Source organism: Carassius gibelio, chromosome A3 (genome assembly GCF_023724105.1).
Source record: "Carassius gibelio isolate Cgi1373 ecotype wild population from Czech Republic chromosome A3, carGib1.2-hapl.c, whole genome shotgun sequence".
Taxonomy (NCBI): Eukaryota; Metazoa; Chordata; class Actinopteri; order Cypriniformes; family Cyprinidae; genus Carassius; species Carassius gibelio.
In genome coordinates, this window is record NC_068373.1 from 3,674,554 (window position 1) to 3,691,654 (window position 17,101).

The window sequence follows — 17,101 nt, forward strand, 5'->3', positions numbered from 1 at the left end:
GCCTTTTTGAGTGGGACCGGATGCCCTTCGGCCTTTGCAACGCCCCCGCAACGTTTCAGCGGCTAATGCAGCGGTGTTTGGGAGGTCAATTGATGGAATCAGCGCTTGTTTACTTGGATGATGTGATTGTTTACTCCCCAGACTTCGAGTCCCATCTACAACATCTCGAGAAGGTCTTCCAAGCGATGGAGAAGTACGGGTTAAAGTTGCAGCCCGACAAGTGCCATCTCTTGCGGCGGGAGGTTAAGTTTCTGGGTCATGTGGTGAGTGCCACGGGAGTTTCGGTGGACCCAGAGAAAGTGTCTGCAGTACGGGACTGGAGTGCCCCGAAGACGGTAAGGCAGGTAAGGTCCTTCTTGGGCTTCGTGGGATATTATAGACGGTTCATCAAGAACTTTTCCAAAATTGCAAAGCCTTTGAGTCAGCTACTGTCTGGGACAGGTCGCCCTCGGGGCCGCGGGTCCCCAACCATTGAGTGGAGCTCGGAGTGTGGAGCTGCTTTTCAAAAACTCAAGCAGGAGTTACTACAGGCCCCAATCTTAGCCTATGCTGATTTCACAAAGACTTTTGTTTTATACACAGATGCCAGCAATCTTGGCCTGGGGGCGGTGTTGGCCCAATGGCAGGAAGGGACAGAACGGGTAATTGCTTACGCCAGCCAGAGCCTACACCCTGCGGAGAGGAATGACGCCAACTACAGTTCTTTCAAATTGGAGTTGCTGGCACTGAAGTGGGCGCTCAGCGAAAAATTTAAGGATTATTTCTGGGGCGCCAAGGTAACAGTAGTCACAGATAACAATCCGCTGGTACACTTACAGACAGCAAAGCTAGGAGCCGTGGAGCAACGGTGGGTGGCCCAGTTAGCGAACTTTGATTACCAGCTTCAGTATCGCCCTGGGCGGGAGCACACCAATGCCGATGTGTTGTCCCGACTCCCGGAAGTGGAAGATCTGAGAGGCATAGCAGAGCCGACAACGGACCAAGCAGAAGAGAGGTGCATGGTAGGCGTGGTAGACACACCGGGGAGCCAACAAGAGGTGGTGCCCGTAAGTTGGGGATGGGACCCCCGTCGTTGGAGGGAAAGGCAACAGAGGAGCCGAGAGGTGAGGGATCTAAGCGAGTGGCTGGAACAAGGCCGACGGCCGACGCCGGCGGAAAGGCAAACCCAAACTGAGACAGGACGGAAGTTGTTGGGGCAGTGGGCCAAGCTGAAATTGAGAGAAGGCGTGCTATGTAGGGGTATTAGAGATCCGGGGTTGGAAGAAGAAGTTTGTCAGATCATGGTACCAGGGGATCAGGTACAAGCCTTGAGTTCGGCCTATCACGACCAGTTGGGGCACCAAGGGCAGGAGAGGACTGTGTCCCTCCTGCGTAGGCACTTTTATTGGCCAGGGCTAGAGACGTCGGTGAGGACGTTTATTCAGGCATGTCCCAGGTGTACTCTGTTTAAGTAAAGGCATGAGGTCAGAGCACCGATGGTTCCCATCAATGCAAAGGCCCCTCTCCATATTGTAGCCATGGATTTTTTGACGTTGGGTCGACCCATGGACCGCTACCAAAACATTCTTGTGGTCACTGACTTATTCACTAAATATGCTTGGGCTATCCCCACCCTAGATCAAACAGCGAACACCACTGCCACGGCCCTATGGAGAACTGTCTTCCAGCCATTTGGATGCCCCGAGTTCCTGCATTCAGACCAGGGGCCAAATTTTGAATCACGGGTAATCCGGGAGCTTTGTCAATTGTATGGCTGTACGAAGACGCATACTACATCGTACCACCCCCAGGGAAATGGAGGATGCGAGAGGTTTAACCAGACCTTGCTGGGGTTGTTGGGTACCCTGGATCAAGGACGTCAGGACGACTGGGTGAGTGCCTTGCCAAATTTGCTCCAAGCCTACAATAACAGCGTACATAGCACTACGGGGTATGCCCCCACTTACCTGATGTTTGGCAGACACGTGCGGATGCCTATAGATCTGATGTTGGGAGCAGCAGCGAACGAGGAGGAAGTGAGTTTGACGGAATGGGTGGGACGTCACCATCAGCGCCTGCATTTCGCCTACGAGCAGGTCACAAAGCAGATACAGACGGCAGGGGTTAGGAACAAGAGGCTATATGATCGGACGGCCCGAGATGCTCCTCTACTCCCCGGAGAAAGGGTCCTCATACGAGATAACCGGCGGCAAGGAAAAGGGAAGTTGAGCGATCGATGGGAAACCATCCCGTACGTAGTCCAAAGCCAACAGCGGCCTGGGCAACCTGTGTACACGATCCGGCCAGAAGGGAAGCCCGGGCCGGACCGCGTGGTCCATCGTAATATGATCCGGCCCTGTCCGAACTATCCTAGCCCCGTGGAAGAGGCTCCAAAGGAGCCAGCACCAGTAGCCCCCTGGATCGGAGGATGGGCTGTGGTCCCGAGAGACCCAGTGGATGCACCCGCTTTGGCCGCTCCAAGAGGACCTTAGAACATGCCAGCCAGAGTCGACCCCGCCTCGCCCCCTCGGCGGTCCCAGCGAGAGAACCGAGGTCGGCCCCCTATACGTTATGGTGAATAGGCTGTGAGAAGGTGTTCTAGGGACTAGAACAGATTGGCGGGGGAGGATGTCACACTGTGACTTTTTGGGGGCGGAACCAAAAGTGGCGAAGGTTGGTTCCACCCGAAGATGGTTTCCGCCCGGCCCGTATATTACAAACACCGGAACTTCCGGGAAACTCCGGGAGGCAAATTGGGCTGTACGAGGCACAGGTGAGGACAATAAACGCGGCGATCGTGGATTGGACAATGGGGAGAACAGGAAGGGTATAAAAAGAGTCTCAGAAATTCAAACAGCAGTTGGAGTTGAATCGTTTCAGGCCGAAAACCAACGGAAAACCGATGGTGTGAAGAGGATTGGACAGCTAGAAGGAGAAGGAGACAAAGGAAGAGTGTTATCGTTCATTTGTGAGTACTATTGGACAGTGCATTGTACATTATTGGGGAGAGTGCATTATCCAGCGTATGTTGTGAGCATCTGGTAAATAGGCCAGCGGCCCCATTACGGAGCAGAGTTTTGGGTGAGCCGGGAAGTACGAGTACAGGAAGCCGCAAGCAGTCGTGACGGCAACGTCATTCCTCCGGCCCTTCATCTATCAACAACGCCCAACGAAACCCCAGGATAAGTCCTAGTAAACCGTGGTTCTGACCCTATTTCACGTAGAGTGTGTGGAGTGCAGTGGGTGAGTCCTTGTCTTTGCTGTGAGTGTGTACACTTGAAATCTTGCAGTGTTATGCTGTGGTTGTGTTGTCAGTAGCCACCCTAGACTGGATGAGTTGTGGGGGAGACCAGTGACCGTTGAGGCTGGTGAAGCGCCATTTTCATCTAAATGCCATTTTGCGACCCCTGCATGGAGACCCAAATGTAACGTCCTGTCTAGACCCTTTCAGAATACCCTGGCTCTGTGAAAGCGGTGGTGAAGAATACACGTAAGCAAGACTGGTGTGAGTAAAAGCCAAAAATTATACCTATATGCAAGGAGGAAGTTTTACTGTTGCAAATTAGCTGTGTGGATTTACTTTACCTGTTGTGGAGCCTCTTCAAAGGTTCACCCCGGTCCAGATCCCTTAAACTGCAAATAGAAGAGAGGAGAGGGAAGCGTTCGGCCCGGTGCGACAGTGTTTAACTTTCCCCGACGCACAGGAAATCCCTGTGGAGGCCTGCGCTACGACGATTTACTACTCCAGGTCTGACAGTTCATCTACTTACTGTATCGCAGTATTTCACCGTAAGCCCACCGCCCAGGAGAAGTATTCTAGGAGAATAGAGCCCCAGTTGCCTGTGGAATACTTACCTTTGTCCATTGCTACGAATCACTAAAGGGAGAATAGAGCACCAGTTGCCTGTGAAATACCTACCTTTGTCCATTGCTGCGAATCACTAAAGTGAGAATAGAGCCCCAGTTGCCTGTGAAATACCTACCTTTGTCCATTGCTGCGAATCACTAAAGTGAGAATAGAGCCCCAGTTGCCTGTGGAATACTTACCTTTGTCCATTGCTACGAATCACTAAAGTGAGAATAGAGCCCCAGTTGCCTGTGAAGTACCTACCTGTGTTGTCCCCCGCAGTTTGAGTGACCTCTCTCTTGCAGTGCCATTGGAGTTCTGTGTCGCGGGTTGGCGCTCACCTCGGAGTGTGCAGAAGGGGAGGCGCCGCCCGAGCACCCTGTACGAAGAGATCGGAGGAACAAGTCATTTATCAGCCAGTCGTATGGACCCAAGTAACAGGTAGCCACTCTCACCGGATCGATTACTCATTGTGTGTTTCACTCTGCCTTCAGGAGAAAAGAAGGGCGCCACGAGTCAACAAAAGCCCAAAGGGACATACTAACCCTCGCCGCATAGTCCTCTCCGGCCCCTTTCTCCTCCCGCTGAACAGAGACGATAATTTTAAGATTTACCTCCCCCTCCCTGAATTATTTTAATTAATTTAAATAAAGTTGTTTTAATATTACTTACACTTGGTCTGTCTGGTCATTGGGGTTGCTTTGAGACCTCCTCGAGGTGGAAACTAGGAAGGGGCGTGACTTGCAACATCTGTGGTCCGCTCCGACCTGTGACATAAGAGTAAAATTATTATGTATGCTGACGATACGGTGCTATATGCACATGGTAAAACTGCTGAAGAAGTCGCTCACAAACTGACTAAAGAGATGAAGAAAGTTTCTTTGTGGCTGAAAAACTCATGCCTCACTCTAAATTTAGATAAGAGTGTTTCTATGTTTTTCACAAATCGTTTTAAAATACAAATTTACCCTAATATTTTAATTGATGGACAAATCATTTTAAATCAAGAACAGGTAAAATATTTAGGTGTCATATTGGAACCAAATTTAGGCTTTAAACAGCATATAAAAAATTTAACAAATACAATAAAATTTAATATGGCACAGTTCAGATACATTCCAAATTCCTTTACAATCGAGGCCTCAGGGGCCTATCTAAATGCCATGATTGTCCCTCATTTTCGATATTGTATGACAAGTTGGTCACAGGCTACTAAAACTGCCCTCAAGCCACTTGAGTCATTATATAAAGGCGCTCTAAAGATTCACGATAAGAAAAGCAGACGATTCCATCACGGTCATATTCTTGTAAAATACCAGTTTCTCAGCTTTGAAAATCTGATAATTCACACCAATCTGTTTGATGTATAAGATACTTCATGACAACGCTTCTCCTCCACTAAAAGAATTCATATCTTTGGGCTCTGAAATAACAGCTCGGGCCACAAGATCTACAGTGCGAGGTGAATGCAGGATCCCGAAAGGCAGGACAGTATTTGGAAACTGCTTTTTTTTGTGTGGCCGCTCGTCAGTGCAATATGTTGCCTACAGAGCTATATACAATTTTTTACACCTTCACACGCCAAGCAAAGAAATGGCTTTTATCAAATCAAATTTGTCCCCACATGTGACCAGATATGTGTATGTGTGTAAGTGTGTGTTCTAAGGTCTAAGTATATGAAAGGTGTGAACATGAACTTTTGTACAATTTTTATTTTATTTATTTTTTTGGCAAGTGTAAATCTTATTACTCATGTATGTTTATATATTGTAGCTTAACAACAGCCTGCCCAGGGACTACGGGTGAAAATTAGCTCTTGAGCTAAAACCTGGTACTATGCATCTCTCCCTCTGAAGTTAATGTTTATTGTACGCTGTCCCTGTTTCTTTAAATAAATAAATAAATAAAAGAGGGGCTGTTTCATTGAGTACTGTTGCACTGCAGCTGTCTTCTAGCCATGTTTCGTTTAGAAACATAAAATCCAGATTGTTTGTGGTTATAAAGTCATTGATTAGAAACTATTTATTTTTTAGTGAGCGAATGTTTAAAGATGCTAACTTGATGGCAATGCTTTGTGTCTTTACATCAATCTTAGTTTGATGCATATTAGGCCGCGGATTAGATAAGTTTGCCCTTTGGCTTGAGATGGCCTTAGACTTTCTATCACGTGATAAAACTGAAATAGAGAAAACTACAGGCACACTGGGTTACCGCTTGTTCTGTAAGCATTTGTGAATGTTGCGGTTATTATAGCGGGGACCCGACACATATCAGTAGAGCTTCCATGCAAGTTGAAATGGGAGAAATGCTGTTGGAAATAAGACATAAACAACTGAAAATGGTATAATGGGCATCTTTGATTGGGCACAACCATGAACACCCTATTAAAGCAATAGTTAAAAAGGTTGGGAATATGGAGAAAATTATATTAAGAATATTGGACAGGAATTGGAGGAAATAGCAGAATCGATAGAAAAATAAAAAATACATAAAATTCAGTAATATAGTACACATGTCAGGAGTTCCACCGTGGATGTTTGTAACACCTATAGTAGATCTTTATTTAACAGATGAAGTGAAGAAACAGGAGTGTGAGTGTATATATATATATATATATATATATATATATATATATATAGATAGATAGATAGATAGATATTGTCTCATTGAAAGAAATACCATTCATTCATTGCAGCAATAAGGATACATTGGCAATTAAAGACGAAGGACAACCAAGACTAAATGTAAACATCAAACAAGTATCTACAAAGGGCGGGAAGTCATATAAACGAGGATTTTCGAGGACGTTGAATGAGCGGAGAAAAAGGATAATAGCTTGCGAAGTAGCTGACGCTTTATTCTGTTAATTTACTGCTGCATTTTGTTCCATCGCGAGATCATGATGGACATCTCATGGACAACTACAGGTGTCACCGAAATACATCATCTCTCGGAGAAGGTGAAAAAACACGAAAGAGCAGAGATGCTTATGGATAGTGGGAGAAGTGTAATGTAAGTGAGTAATTTAAGTAAGCAGTGTAATATAAGTGAGGAATGTGATATAAATAAGCAGTTTATATAAGTGATTTGTGTAAACAGTTATTTGTGTGCAGTGAAGTTTTTTTTGGAAAAACCACATCCTTCTGAATTGTGTTAACAAGAATATAGAAACATAAGGAGAGCAAGAGATTGATCCCTAGTGTCAGTTTAATTTTAATGAATACTATATCAATCAATCAATCACCTTTATTTATATAGTGCTTTAAACAAAATACATTGCGCCAAAGCACTGAACAACATTCATTTGGAAAACAGTGTCTCAATAATGCAAAATGACAGTTAAAGGCAGTTCATCATTGAATTCATTGATGTCATCTCTGTTCAGTTGAAATAGTGTCTGTTTTAATTTGCAATCAAGTCAACGATATCGCTGTAGATGAAGTGACCCCAACTAAGCAAGCCAGAGGCGACAGCGGCAAGGAACCGAAACTCCATCGGTGACAGAATGGAGAAAAAAACCTTGAGAGAAACCAGGCTCAGTTGGGGGGCCAGTTCTCCTCTGACCAGACGAAACCAGTAGTTCAATTCCAGACAGCAGCAAAGTCAGATTGTGCAGAAGAATCATCTGTTTCCTGTGGTCTTCTCCTGGTGGTCCTCTGAGACAAGGTCTTTACAGGGGATCTGTATCTGGGGCTCTAGTTGTCCTGGTCTCCGCTGTCTTTCAGGTCAGTAGAGGTCCTTTCTAGGTGCTGATCCACCATCTGGTCTGGATACGTACTGGATCCGGGTGACTGCAGTGACCCTCTGATCTGGACACAGACTCGATCTGGTGGCCACGGTGACCTCGGAACAAGAGAGAAACAGACAAATATTAGCGTAGATGCCATTCTTCTAATGATGTAGAAAGTACGGTGTTATGTGAAGTGTTCCGGTTCCAGTTTACCTAATTAATGCAGCCTAAAAATCCTTTTACGGATTTGGATATTAAAAGCATATTAGTATGTTATGTGTATGCCAGGTTAAAGAGATGGGTCTTTAATCTAGATTTAAACTGCAAGAGTGTGTCTGCCTCCCGAACAATGTTAGGTAGGTTATTCCAGAGTTTAGGCGCCAAATAGGAAAAGGATCTGCCGCCCGCAGTTGATTTTGATATTCTAGGTATTATCAAATTGCCTGAGTTTTGAGAACGTAGCGGACGTAGAGGAGTATAATGTAAAAGGAGCTCATTCAAATACTGAGGTGCTAAACCATTCAGGGCTTTATAAGTAATAAGCAATATTTTAAAATCTATACGATGTTTGATAGGGAGCCAGTGCAGTGTGGACAGGACCGGGCTAATATGGTCATACTTCCTGGTTCTAGTAAGAACTCTTGCTGCTGCATTTTGGACTAGCTGTAGTTTGTTTACCAAGCGTGCAGAACAACCACCCAATAAAGCATTACAGTAGTCTAACCTTGAAGTCATAAATGCATGGATTAACATTTCTGCATTTGACATTGAGAGCATAGGCCGTAATTTAGATATATTTTTGAGATGGAAAAATGCAGTTTTACAAATGCTAGAAACGTGGCTTTCTAAGGAAAGATTGCGATCAAGTAGCACACCTAGGTTCCTAACTGATGACGAAGAATTGACAGAGCAACCATCAAGTCTTAGACAGTGTTCTAGGTTATTACAAGTAGAGTTTTTAGGCCCTATGATTAACACCTCTGTTTTTTCTGAATTTAGCAGTAAGAAATTACTCGTCATCCAATTTTTTATATCGACTATGCATTCCATTAGTTTTTCAAATTGGTGTGTTTCACCGGGCTGCGAGGAAATATAGAGCTGCGTATCATCAGCATAACAGTGAAAGCTAACACCATGTTTCCTGATGATATCTCCCAAGGGTAACATATAAAGCGTGAAGAGTAGCGGCCCTAGAACTGAGCCTTGAGGTACTCCATACTGCACTTGTGATCGATATGATACATCTTCATTCACTGCTACGAACTGATGGCGGTCATATAAGTACGATTTAAACCATGCTAATGCACTTCCACTGATGCCAACAAAGTGTTCAAGTCTATGCAAAAGAATGTTGTGGTCAATTGTGTCAAACGCAGCACTAAGATCCAATAAAACTAATAGAGAGATACACCCACGATCAGATGATAAGAGCAGATCATTTGTAACTCTAAGGAGAGCAGTTTCAGTACTATGATACGGTCTAAATCCTGACTGGAAATCCTCACATATACCATTTTTCTCTAAGAAGGAATATAATTGTGAGGATACCACCTTTTCTAGTATCTTGGACAGAAAAGGGAGATTCGAGATTGGTCTATAATTAACTAGTTCTCTGGGGTCAAGTTGTGGCTTTTTTATGAGAGGCTTAATAACAGCCAGTTTGAAGGTTTTGGGGACATGTCCTAATAACAATGAGGAATTAATAATAGTCAGAATAGGACCTATGACTTCTGGAAGCACCTCTTTTAAGAGCTTAGATGGTATAGGGTCTAACATACATGTTGTAAGTTTAGATGATTTAACAAGTTTATACAATTCTTCCTCTCCTATAGTAGAGAATGAGTGGAACTGTTCCTCAGGGGGTCTATAGTGCACTGTCTGATGCGAAACTGTAGCTGACGGCTGAATGGTTGCAATTTTATCTCTAATAGTATCGATTTTAGAAGTAAAGTAGTTCATAAAGTCATTACTGCTGTGGTGTTGGGAAATGTCAACACTTGTTGAGGCTTTATTTTTCGTTAATTTAGCCACTGTATTGAATAAATACCTGGGGTTATGTTTGTTTTCTTCTAAAAGAGAAGAAAAGTAATCAGATCTAGCAGTTTTTAATGCTTTTCGGTAGGATATGCTACTTTCCCGCCAAGCAATACGAAATACCTCTAGTTTTGTTTTCCTCCAGCTGCGCTCCATTTTTCGGGCTGCTCTCTTTAGGGTGCGAGTATGCTCATTATACCATGGTGTCAAACTGTTTTCCTTAACCTTTCTTAAGCGTAAAGGAGCAACTGTATTTAAAGTGCTAGAAAAGAGAGAGTCCATAGTTTCTGTTACATCTATAGTATTTCAGTTCCCTTTACATCTTTAACTTTCCGTTAATTTATCAATTGAATGGTGACTATATATATATATGGATCAGAAATATTATGACATGATACAGATATTTACAGATGGTTCTAAAGATTCAGAAACTATGTTAGTAGCAGCAGCGGCTCGCCCATAGAGGGCGCTGGGGCACCGACCTCCCTGTCAGTTTTTATTTTTATTTATTTTTTTATTTAATAATAATAAGCTTTTAATAATCTCTCATTTTGAAAAATAATCTGTGTTAATGATATGCTATTAATGGTTTTACTTTATAATGTGTTTAGAACTCTCCAGAATGATATTTGCATTCACTTCATGTTGGTGTAGTAGTAGCCAATAGGCTGTCTTCCCTGGGCTCCAGTTCGCTCAGCCCTACAGTGCTGGAATTTAAGCCATTGGTTCCCCTGTTGCTATGCAAAAAAGTTTATATTTTGCCAATCATCGTCGTCAAATTTTATGGTTTGGGGGCTCTGAAAATATCGCCCGTAGTACCAAGATTAGAGCAGTGCACCTGCTGCACCACGGGATATTTACCTCAGAGGAGTGCGAGTGCAGTATGGAGGCGCCGATGACGTCGAGTAGCATTAATGTAGTCGTGGGAGTTGAGCTAGCCCCAAATTCAGTTAAATCTCTACACCAGCAGAAAAACTAACTGTAAAAGAATTCGGACCAGACAAGCCAGAAGTGAATATAAACCCAACAGGCGCGAGAAAAGGAGAAAACCTACAAGAGATCCTTTTCCCGAGGTTGGTTCAATCGAAAGCTTTGGCTTAACGTTACTAGCTGTGGTTACACCAATGCAATCTTTTGCTTCCCTTGCTTACTGTTTAAAACAAGTGCTTGTGATAGCTCGTGGATACAGACAGGGGTAACAGACCTGAAACATATGTCAGAACACATTAAGAAACATGAACGGGCAAGAGTGCATATGGACAACTCTGTGAAGCTAGCCATGCTAGGCCGAATTAGCATAGCCACACAGCTAGATGAGGGACACCGCATTGCGATAAGAAGGCACAACAAGGAGGTGGACAGGAATCAGCATATTTTGTCAAAGATCATTGATGCCGTGAAATTTTGTGGTGCCTTGGAACTTGCATTGCGTGGTCACGATGAGAGTGATGCATCAGAAAACCCTGGCATTTTCCTGGGTCTAATTGATCTCATGGCTTCAATCGACTGTGGGTTGGAGGTACACCTGGAGAATGCCACTGTTTTTAAAGGCACTTCGAAGACCATGCAAAATGAACCGTTCAATTCAATTCAATTCAAGTTTATTTGTATAGTGCTTTTTACAATACAAATCGTTACAAAGCAACTTTACAGAAAATTATGTTTCTACAATATTTAGTAGTAGCTTATGGTGGTGACTGTCAGTTTGTGCACGTTTGACAGGATTTTTAGAAAAAATTAATACAAGACGTAGTCAGCTAGACGATGAACATAATTAATATTATGAATTTATAATTATTATATGATCCAGACACACATGTAGCAATAATTGTTAGTTCTGTTTGTTGATTCAGGGTTAGCATCATCTGAGGTCCTCTGAGGGTCAGCATCATCTCTTCTCAGGTGTTCTGGATCCAGACTGGAGCCTGTGTAAATCCTAGTTACCACCCGTGGCAAAACATAGAAACAAAGTAGAGACATCATTAGCATAGCTGCTGATCCAACAAAGTAAAATTAGTTTAACCAAAGCTAATGAATAAAAATGCACGTTTTATCAGATGCAACTACACTCACAATTTAAGAGATACGTCATTTGAATGCTTGGGGAAAGAGATGCGTTTTTAATCTAGATTTAGGGCCCTATTTAAACGATCTGAAACGCAAGTGTCAAAGCGCGAAGCGCAAGTAACTTTGTGGGCGGGTCTCGGCGCTGTTGCTATTTTCCCGGCGGGATAAATGGCTCTTGCGCCCGGCGCAAATCTAAAATGGGTTGGTCTGAAGTAGCTTCATTATTCATAGGTGTGGTTTGGGCGTAACGTGAAATAAACCAATCAGAGCGTCATCCAACATTCCCTTTAAAAGCAGGTGCGCAAGTTCCATTATGGATTGCTATTATTATGGCGTATTTACCAGGCGCACGCCAGGAGCGGTTCACAGCCGAGGAGACTGATGTTCTTGTAGGAGCAGTGAAAGACAGAGAAGTTGTGTTGTATGGGGATGGGAGAAACCCACCCAAAATAACGTCGGTTAAACAGGCGTGGGAGGAAATAGCCACAATTGTTTCATCGATTTTTTTCCTGGTTCTTGACGGACAAACATATTTGTCAGATGTCCTTACAAAGCCTATATGTCTTGCCACTATTGGGCAAACAGGTCTGATCCTTAATTACTACAATTAGCCTGAATAATTTGTAAGCTAGATTTATGCCTATTTTTTCACATCTTCGTGGCACACCACAATGATTTCCGTCATCTCATGTGTTAATATTTTTTTTTAGTGTAACAGTTTATGATTTGCAAAAATAACTGTTGCATCTGTGTAGATTACATGAGCAAAGTGTATGCGCGTTGTGCACGCTATACATTATGGTCAAGCATGCGCCCTTAAAATAGCATAATGAACAACGCGCAACGCGCCACTGACTTTAGACTAGGTTTTTTCTGGTCAGTGGCGCAATTGTTTAATGGAACAGCAAAATAGCACCAGGGATTGTTTGCGCCGGAACACGCCTCCTTTTTTGCGCTGAACCGCCCAGGGAGCGCAAGTTCATTCACTAGTTTAGCGACGTGCTTCTGTGGAGGGAAAAGCGCGCTTTGCGCGGGTGCAAAATAGGAATGACACATGCGTCGGTGTACAAAGTCAATTGCGCTGGGTGCAAGATAGGGCCGTTAAACAGAGAGAGTGTGTCTGAACCCCGAACATTATCAGGAAGGCTATTCCAGAGTTTGGGAGCCAAATGTGAGAAAGCTCTACCTCCTTTTGTGGACTTTGCTATCCTAGAAACTACCAAAAGTCCAGCGTTTTGTGACCTTAGGGTGCGTGATGGGTTGTAGTGTGGTAGAAGGCTAGTTAGGTACACAGGAGCTAAACCATTTAGGGCCTTATAGGTAAGTAATGATAATTTGTAACTGATACGGAACTTAATAGGTAGCCAGTGCAGAGACTGTAAATTGGGGTAATATGATCATATTTTCTTGACCTCGTAAGGACTCAAGCTGCTGCATTTTGGACGACCTGTAGCTTGTTTATTGACGAAGCAGGACAACCACCTAGAAGTGCATTACAATAGTCCAGTCTAGAGGTCATAAATGCATGAACTAGCTTTTCTGCATCAGAAACAGACAACATGTTTCGTAGCTTGGCAATGTTTCTAAGATGGAAGAATGCAGTTTTTGTAACATTGGAAATATGATTTTCAAAAGACAAGTTGCTGTCTAATATAACACCCAGATTTTTGACTGTAGAGGAAGTAACAGTACATCCGTCTAGTTGCAGATTGAAATCTACAAGATTCTGTGTAGTGTTTTTGGGTCCAATAATTAATATCTCTGTCTTATCTGAATTAAATTGGAGAAAATTATTTGTCATCCAATCTTTTACAATTTTAACACACTCTGTTAGCTTAGATAATTGAGAAGTTTCATCTGGTCTCGTTGAGATATGTAGCTGAGTATCATCAGCATTACAGTGGAAGCTAATTCCGTATTTTCTAATAATATTACCAAGGGACAACATTTATATTGAAAATAGAAGGGGACCTAGGACGGATCCTTGTGGCACTCCATATTTTACTGATGATAAATGAGATGACACCCCATTTAAGTGAACAAAATAGTAGCGATCGGACAGGTAGGATCTAAACCAACTTAGAGCCTGCCCTTGAATACCTGCATAGTTTTGTAATCGATCTATGAGTATGTCATGATCTATGGTGTCGAACGCAGCACTAAGATTAGATTAGATTAGATTAGATTCAACTTTATTGTCATTATGCAGAGTACAAGTACAGAGCTAATGAAATGCAGTTAGCATCTAACCAGAAGTGCAAGAATATAGTGTTATATATACATAAAAGTGCAGAGTAAGTAAAGCTATGATATACAGAATGTACAGTGGAGTTGCTATATACAATATTGATCAGAGTATATACAGAATATAAATATGAATGCAATGTAGGGATTGTATGTACATTATGAACAGAGCAATGAAGGATTATATATACATTATGAATAGCAGGAACGTGAGAACAGTGGTAATAAATACAGTTGAATGAGTGTGCAAAAGTATTGTTGAACAATGTATTATATGCAAAGATCAAGTAAGACTAGAAATGAGATGCAGCCTTTATCTGATGCAAGAAGCAGGTCATTTGTAAATTTAACAAGTGCCGTTTCAGTGCTATGGTGGGGCCTGAAACCTGACTGAAATTCTTCATACAGATCATTTTTGTGCAGGAAGATGCTAAATTGAGTAGACACAACTTTTTCTAAAATTTTAGACATAAATGGAAGATTTGAAACAGGCCTATAATTTGCCAGTTCACAAGGATCTAGTTTTGGTTTCTTAATAAGAGGCTTGATAACCGCCAGCTTGAATGGTTTTGGGACGTGACCTAAAGATAACGACGAATTAATAATATCGAGAAGCGGTTCTTCGGCTACAGGTAACAACTCTTTAATTTAGTGGGTACAGGATCTAATAAACATGCTGTTGGTTTAGATACAGTGATAAGTTTATTTTCAATGAGTTTGTGTATATGCTCTGCCCTAGCAGTTTTAAAAGCCTGTCTATAGCTGGACATACTGTTTTTCCATGCAATTCTAAAAACTTCTAAGTTAGTTTTTCTCCATTTGCGTTTAAAAATAAAAGTAATATCTGTAATATCATCACTTTGAGGTACAATATCTATAGCAGTAAGATCGATTCCATGAGATATAATTAAATCAAGTGTATGATTAAATGAGTGGCCCCGGTGACATTTTGCTTGACTCCAAAGAAGTTTATTAGGTCAGTAAACACAAGTCCTAATGTATCATTTGTATCATCAACGTGAATATTAAAATCTCCCATGATTAGCGCCTTATCAACTGTAACTAGAAGGTCTGAGAGGAAATCTGCAAATTCTTTTAAGGAATTCTGTATACAGCCCTGGTGGTCTATACACAGTAGCCAGAGCAAGAGATACATTAGATTTCTTTTGCATGTCTGACAGTGTAACATTTAGCAGAAGTATTTCAAAGGAGTTAAACCTGTATCCTGTTTTCTGAGTAACATTGAGAATATCACTATATATTGTTGCAACACCTCCCCCACGACCAGTCTGCCGGGGCTCATGCTTATAACAGTAGTTTGGTGGAGTAGACTCATTTAGACCAAGATAATCATTTGGTTTTAGCTAGGTTTCAGTCAAGCAGAGTACATCAAAACTATTATCTGTGATCATTTCATTTACAATAACTGCTTTGGGTGTGAGTGATCTAATATTTATGAGCCCAAACTTTAAAAATTGTTTTTGTTCATTTACTTTACATTTTTCTGGTTTAATTACGATAAGATTTTACATTATATTTTACATTATATTTATATTTTGACCTCACTATTCGGGGGAACAGACACGGTCTTAATAGTTTTTACAGCGCAAGTACTTTTATCATTTAAGCGGGTGGAACAAAACTCATCATAATAGTTATTTGAGAATTGTCTTACTAGTCACATGGAGCGAAGTGTCCTGGAGATGTTGTCTGAGAGCAGCTCTGCTCCGATTCTGCTGGGGTGCAATCCATTAGCGCAAACAGCCTAGGACGCTCCCAGAAAAGATTCCAGTTATTAACAAATAGCAGTTTCTGTTCTTCATACCATGACAACAACCATTCATTTAAAGCAAAAAGTCTACTGAACCTTTCGTGTCCTTGTTGATACGTGGGCAGTGGTCCTGACACGATGATCGTCGCCGCTGGCGTCGTGCTGTGAACCATCTCGATTAGGCTCCTGAAGTCCCTCTTCAGCGTCTCCGTCTGCTGCAGCGTGGTGTCGTTAACTCCGGCGTGAAGCACGAATGCTCTGGGGCTCTTGTCGGCCTTCAGGATCGTGGGTATCTGCACAGAAACATCGAGAACACGAGCACCAGGGAAACAAATGAGTGTGCACTTTACCTTCGGCTAACGTAGCACGGACGTGTCGGACGATGGAGTCTCTGATGATCACAGCGTTGCGTCCTGTCTCCCGGAGGGGAGCGAAGCGGTTCCGGATGGAGATCTCGAAGGCAGGAGGGGGAGAAGTCGTCGCCCGGGGCCTGGCTCGCGTCCTCTGCTGTGGATGCATCCAGGGTCTGTGTTTTCCCGGTGTCGGAGTGAAGGACATCTGGGAAAATCGCGTCCTGGGTGCACCGGGCCTGTGCAGAGAAACATACAGAGTAGACGTTGTGGAACTGTTAACAGCACGCTGTATACTTACCCCGGACTTGTGAGCGTCAGCCCGGGATGATTCCAGCACGGCTCTCCACTCTCTCAGCTGGGCCTGCCTCACCTCCAGGTTGTGAATCTGCTTCCCCACAGCCTCGAGCTCGAGCTGCACAGAATGCACCTCGAGCGTGTCCCCACCTGCAATCAAAGGTAGACATTCATCCGCCATTAAAGCAAGTGACAGTGAGTACAGCAGTGGTAATGTTTGTGAATAGAGTATTAGCAATGTAAGCGCAGTTAGCTGCAACCACGCCGCTGATGCTAACAGGCTATAAGCTAATAGCGGACCCGAGAGATCAAAATAAAACTAGTGATAGCGAGGCGCTCTGATTGTTTTTGTTGTAGAATACAATAGAGGATATATACGCAGTACAGACACCAAAAACAAACAGGAACTGTTAGACTGCATGTTGTCAGTTCTCAGAGACCGCATTCTGAAAGAGGTGAAACAGTTGGACTATATTGCCATTCAGGCAGACGAGACAACCGACAACTGCACTCATTGTCAGCTTGTGCTTGTGCTACGGTACATAGATGACCACAACAACATTCAATAATGCTTTTTTGAGTTTATCGCGCTTCAAAATGCGACCGCTGACACAATTGCCACTGCATTATTGGAAAGGCTGAGCACCATCCTTCCTGCGGGACAAGTGGGAAAATTAATTGCCAAGGCCTATGATGGTGCCGCAGTGATGAGGGGTGCTACTGGTGGAGTGCAGCGTAAAGTGCAAGACGTCTACGGGAGTGCATACTACGTTCCCTGTTAT

General features: G+C 43.1%; 1 protein-coding gene and 1 long non-coding RNA gene across 2 annotated transcripts; one reads left to right on the plus strand and one right to left on the minus strand.

The window, feature by feature from the left end:
• Positions 1-1,424: 1,424 nt before the first annotated feature.
• LOC127956951 (uncharacterized protein K02A2.6-like) lies at positions 1,425-2,471 on the plus strand. The gene has a single exon (XM_052555289.1). It carries the CDS (start codon positions 1,476-1,478, stop codon positions 2,469-2,471), a length of 996 nt encoding a protein of 331 aa, XP_052411249.1. The 5' UTR covers positions 1,425-1,475.
• Positions 2,472-3,693: 1,222 nt separating this feature from the next.
• LOC127944156 (uncharacterized) lies at positions 3,694-4,167 on the minus strand. Its single transcript, XR_008150283.1, has 3 exons — positions 4,023-4,167; positions 3,899-3,958; positions 3,694-3,834 (listed from the first exon to the last, which is right to left on the minus strand). It is a non-coding gene; the product is annotated as an uncharacterized LOC127944156 (long non-coding RNA).
• Between the last annotated feature and the right edge of the window lie 12,934 nt (positions 4,168-17,101).

What these genes read in the sequence shown, in the direction of transcription:
- LOC127956951 (XM_052555289.1), top strand. Translation starts at nt 1,476, where the DNA reads ATGGTTCCCATCAATGCAAAGGCCCCTCTCCATATTGTAGCCATGGAT.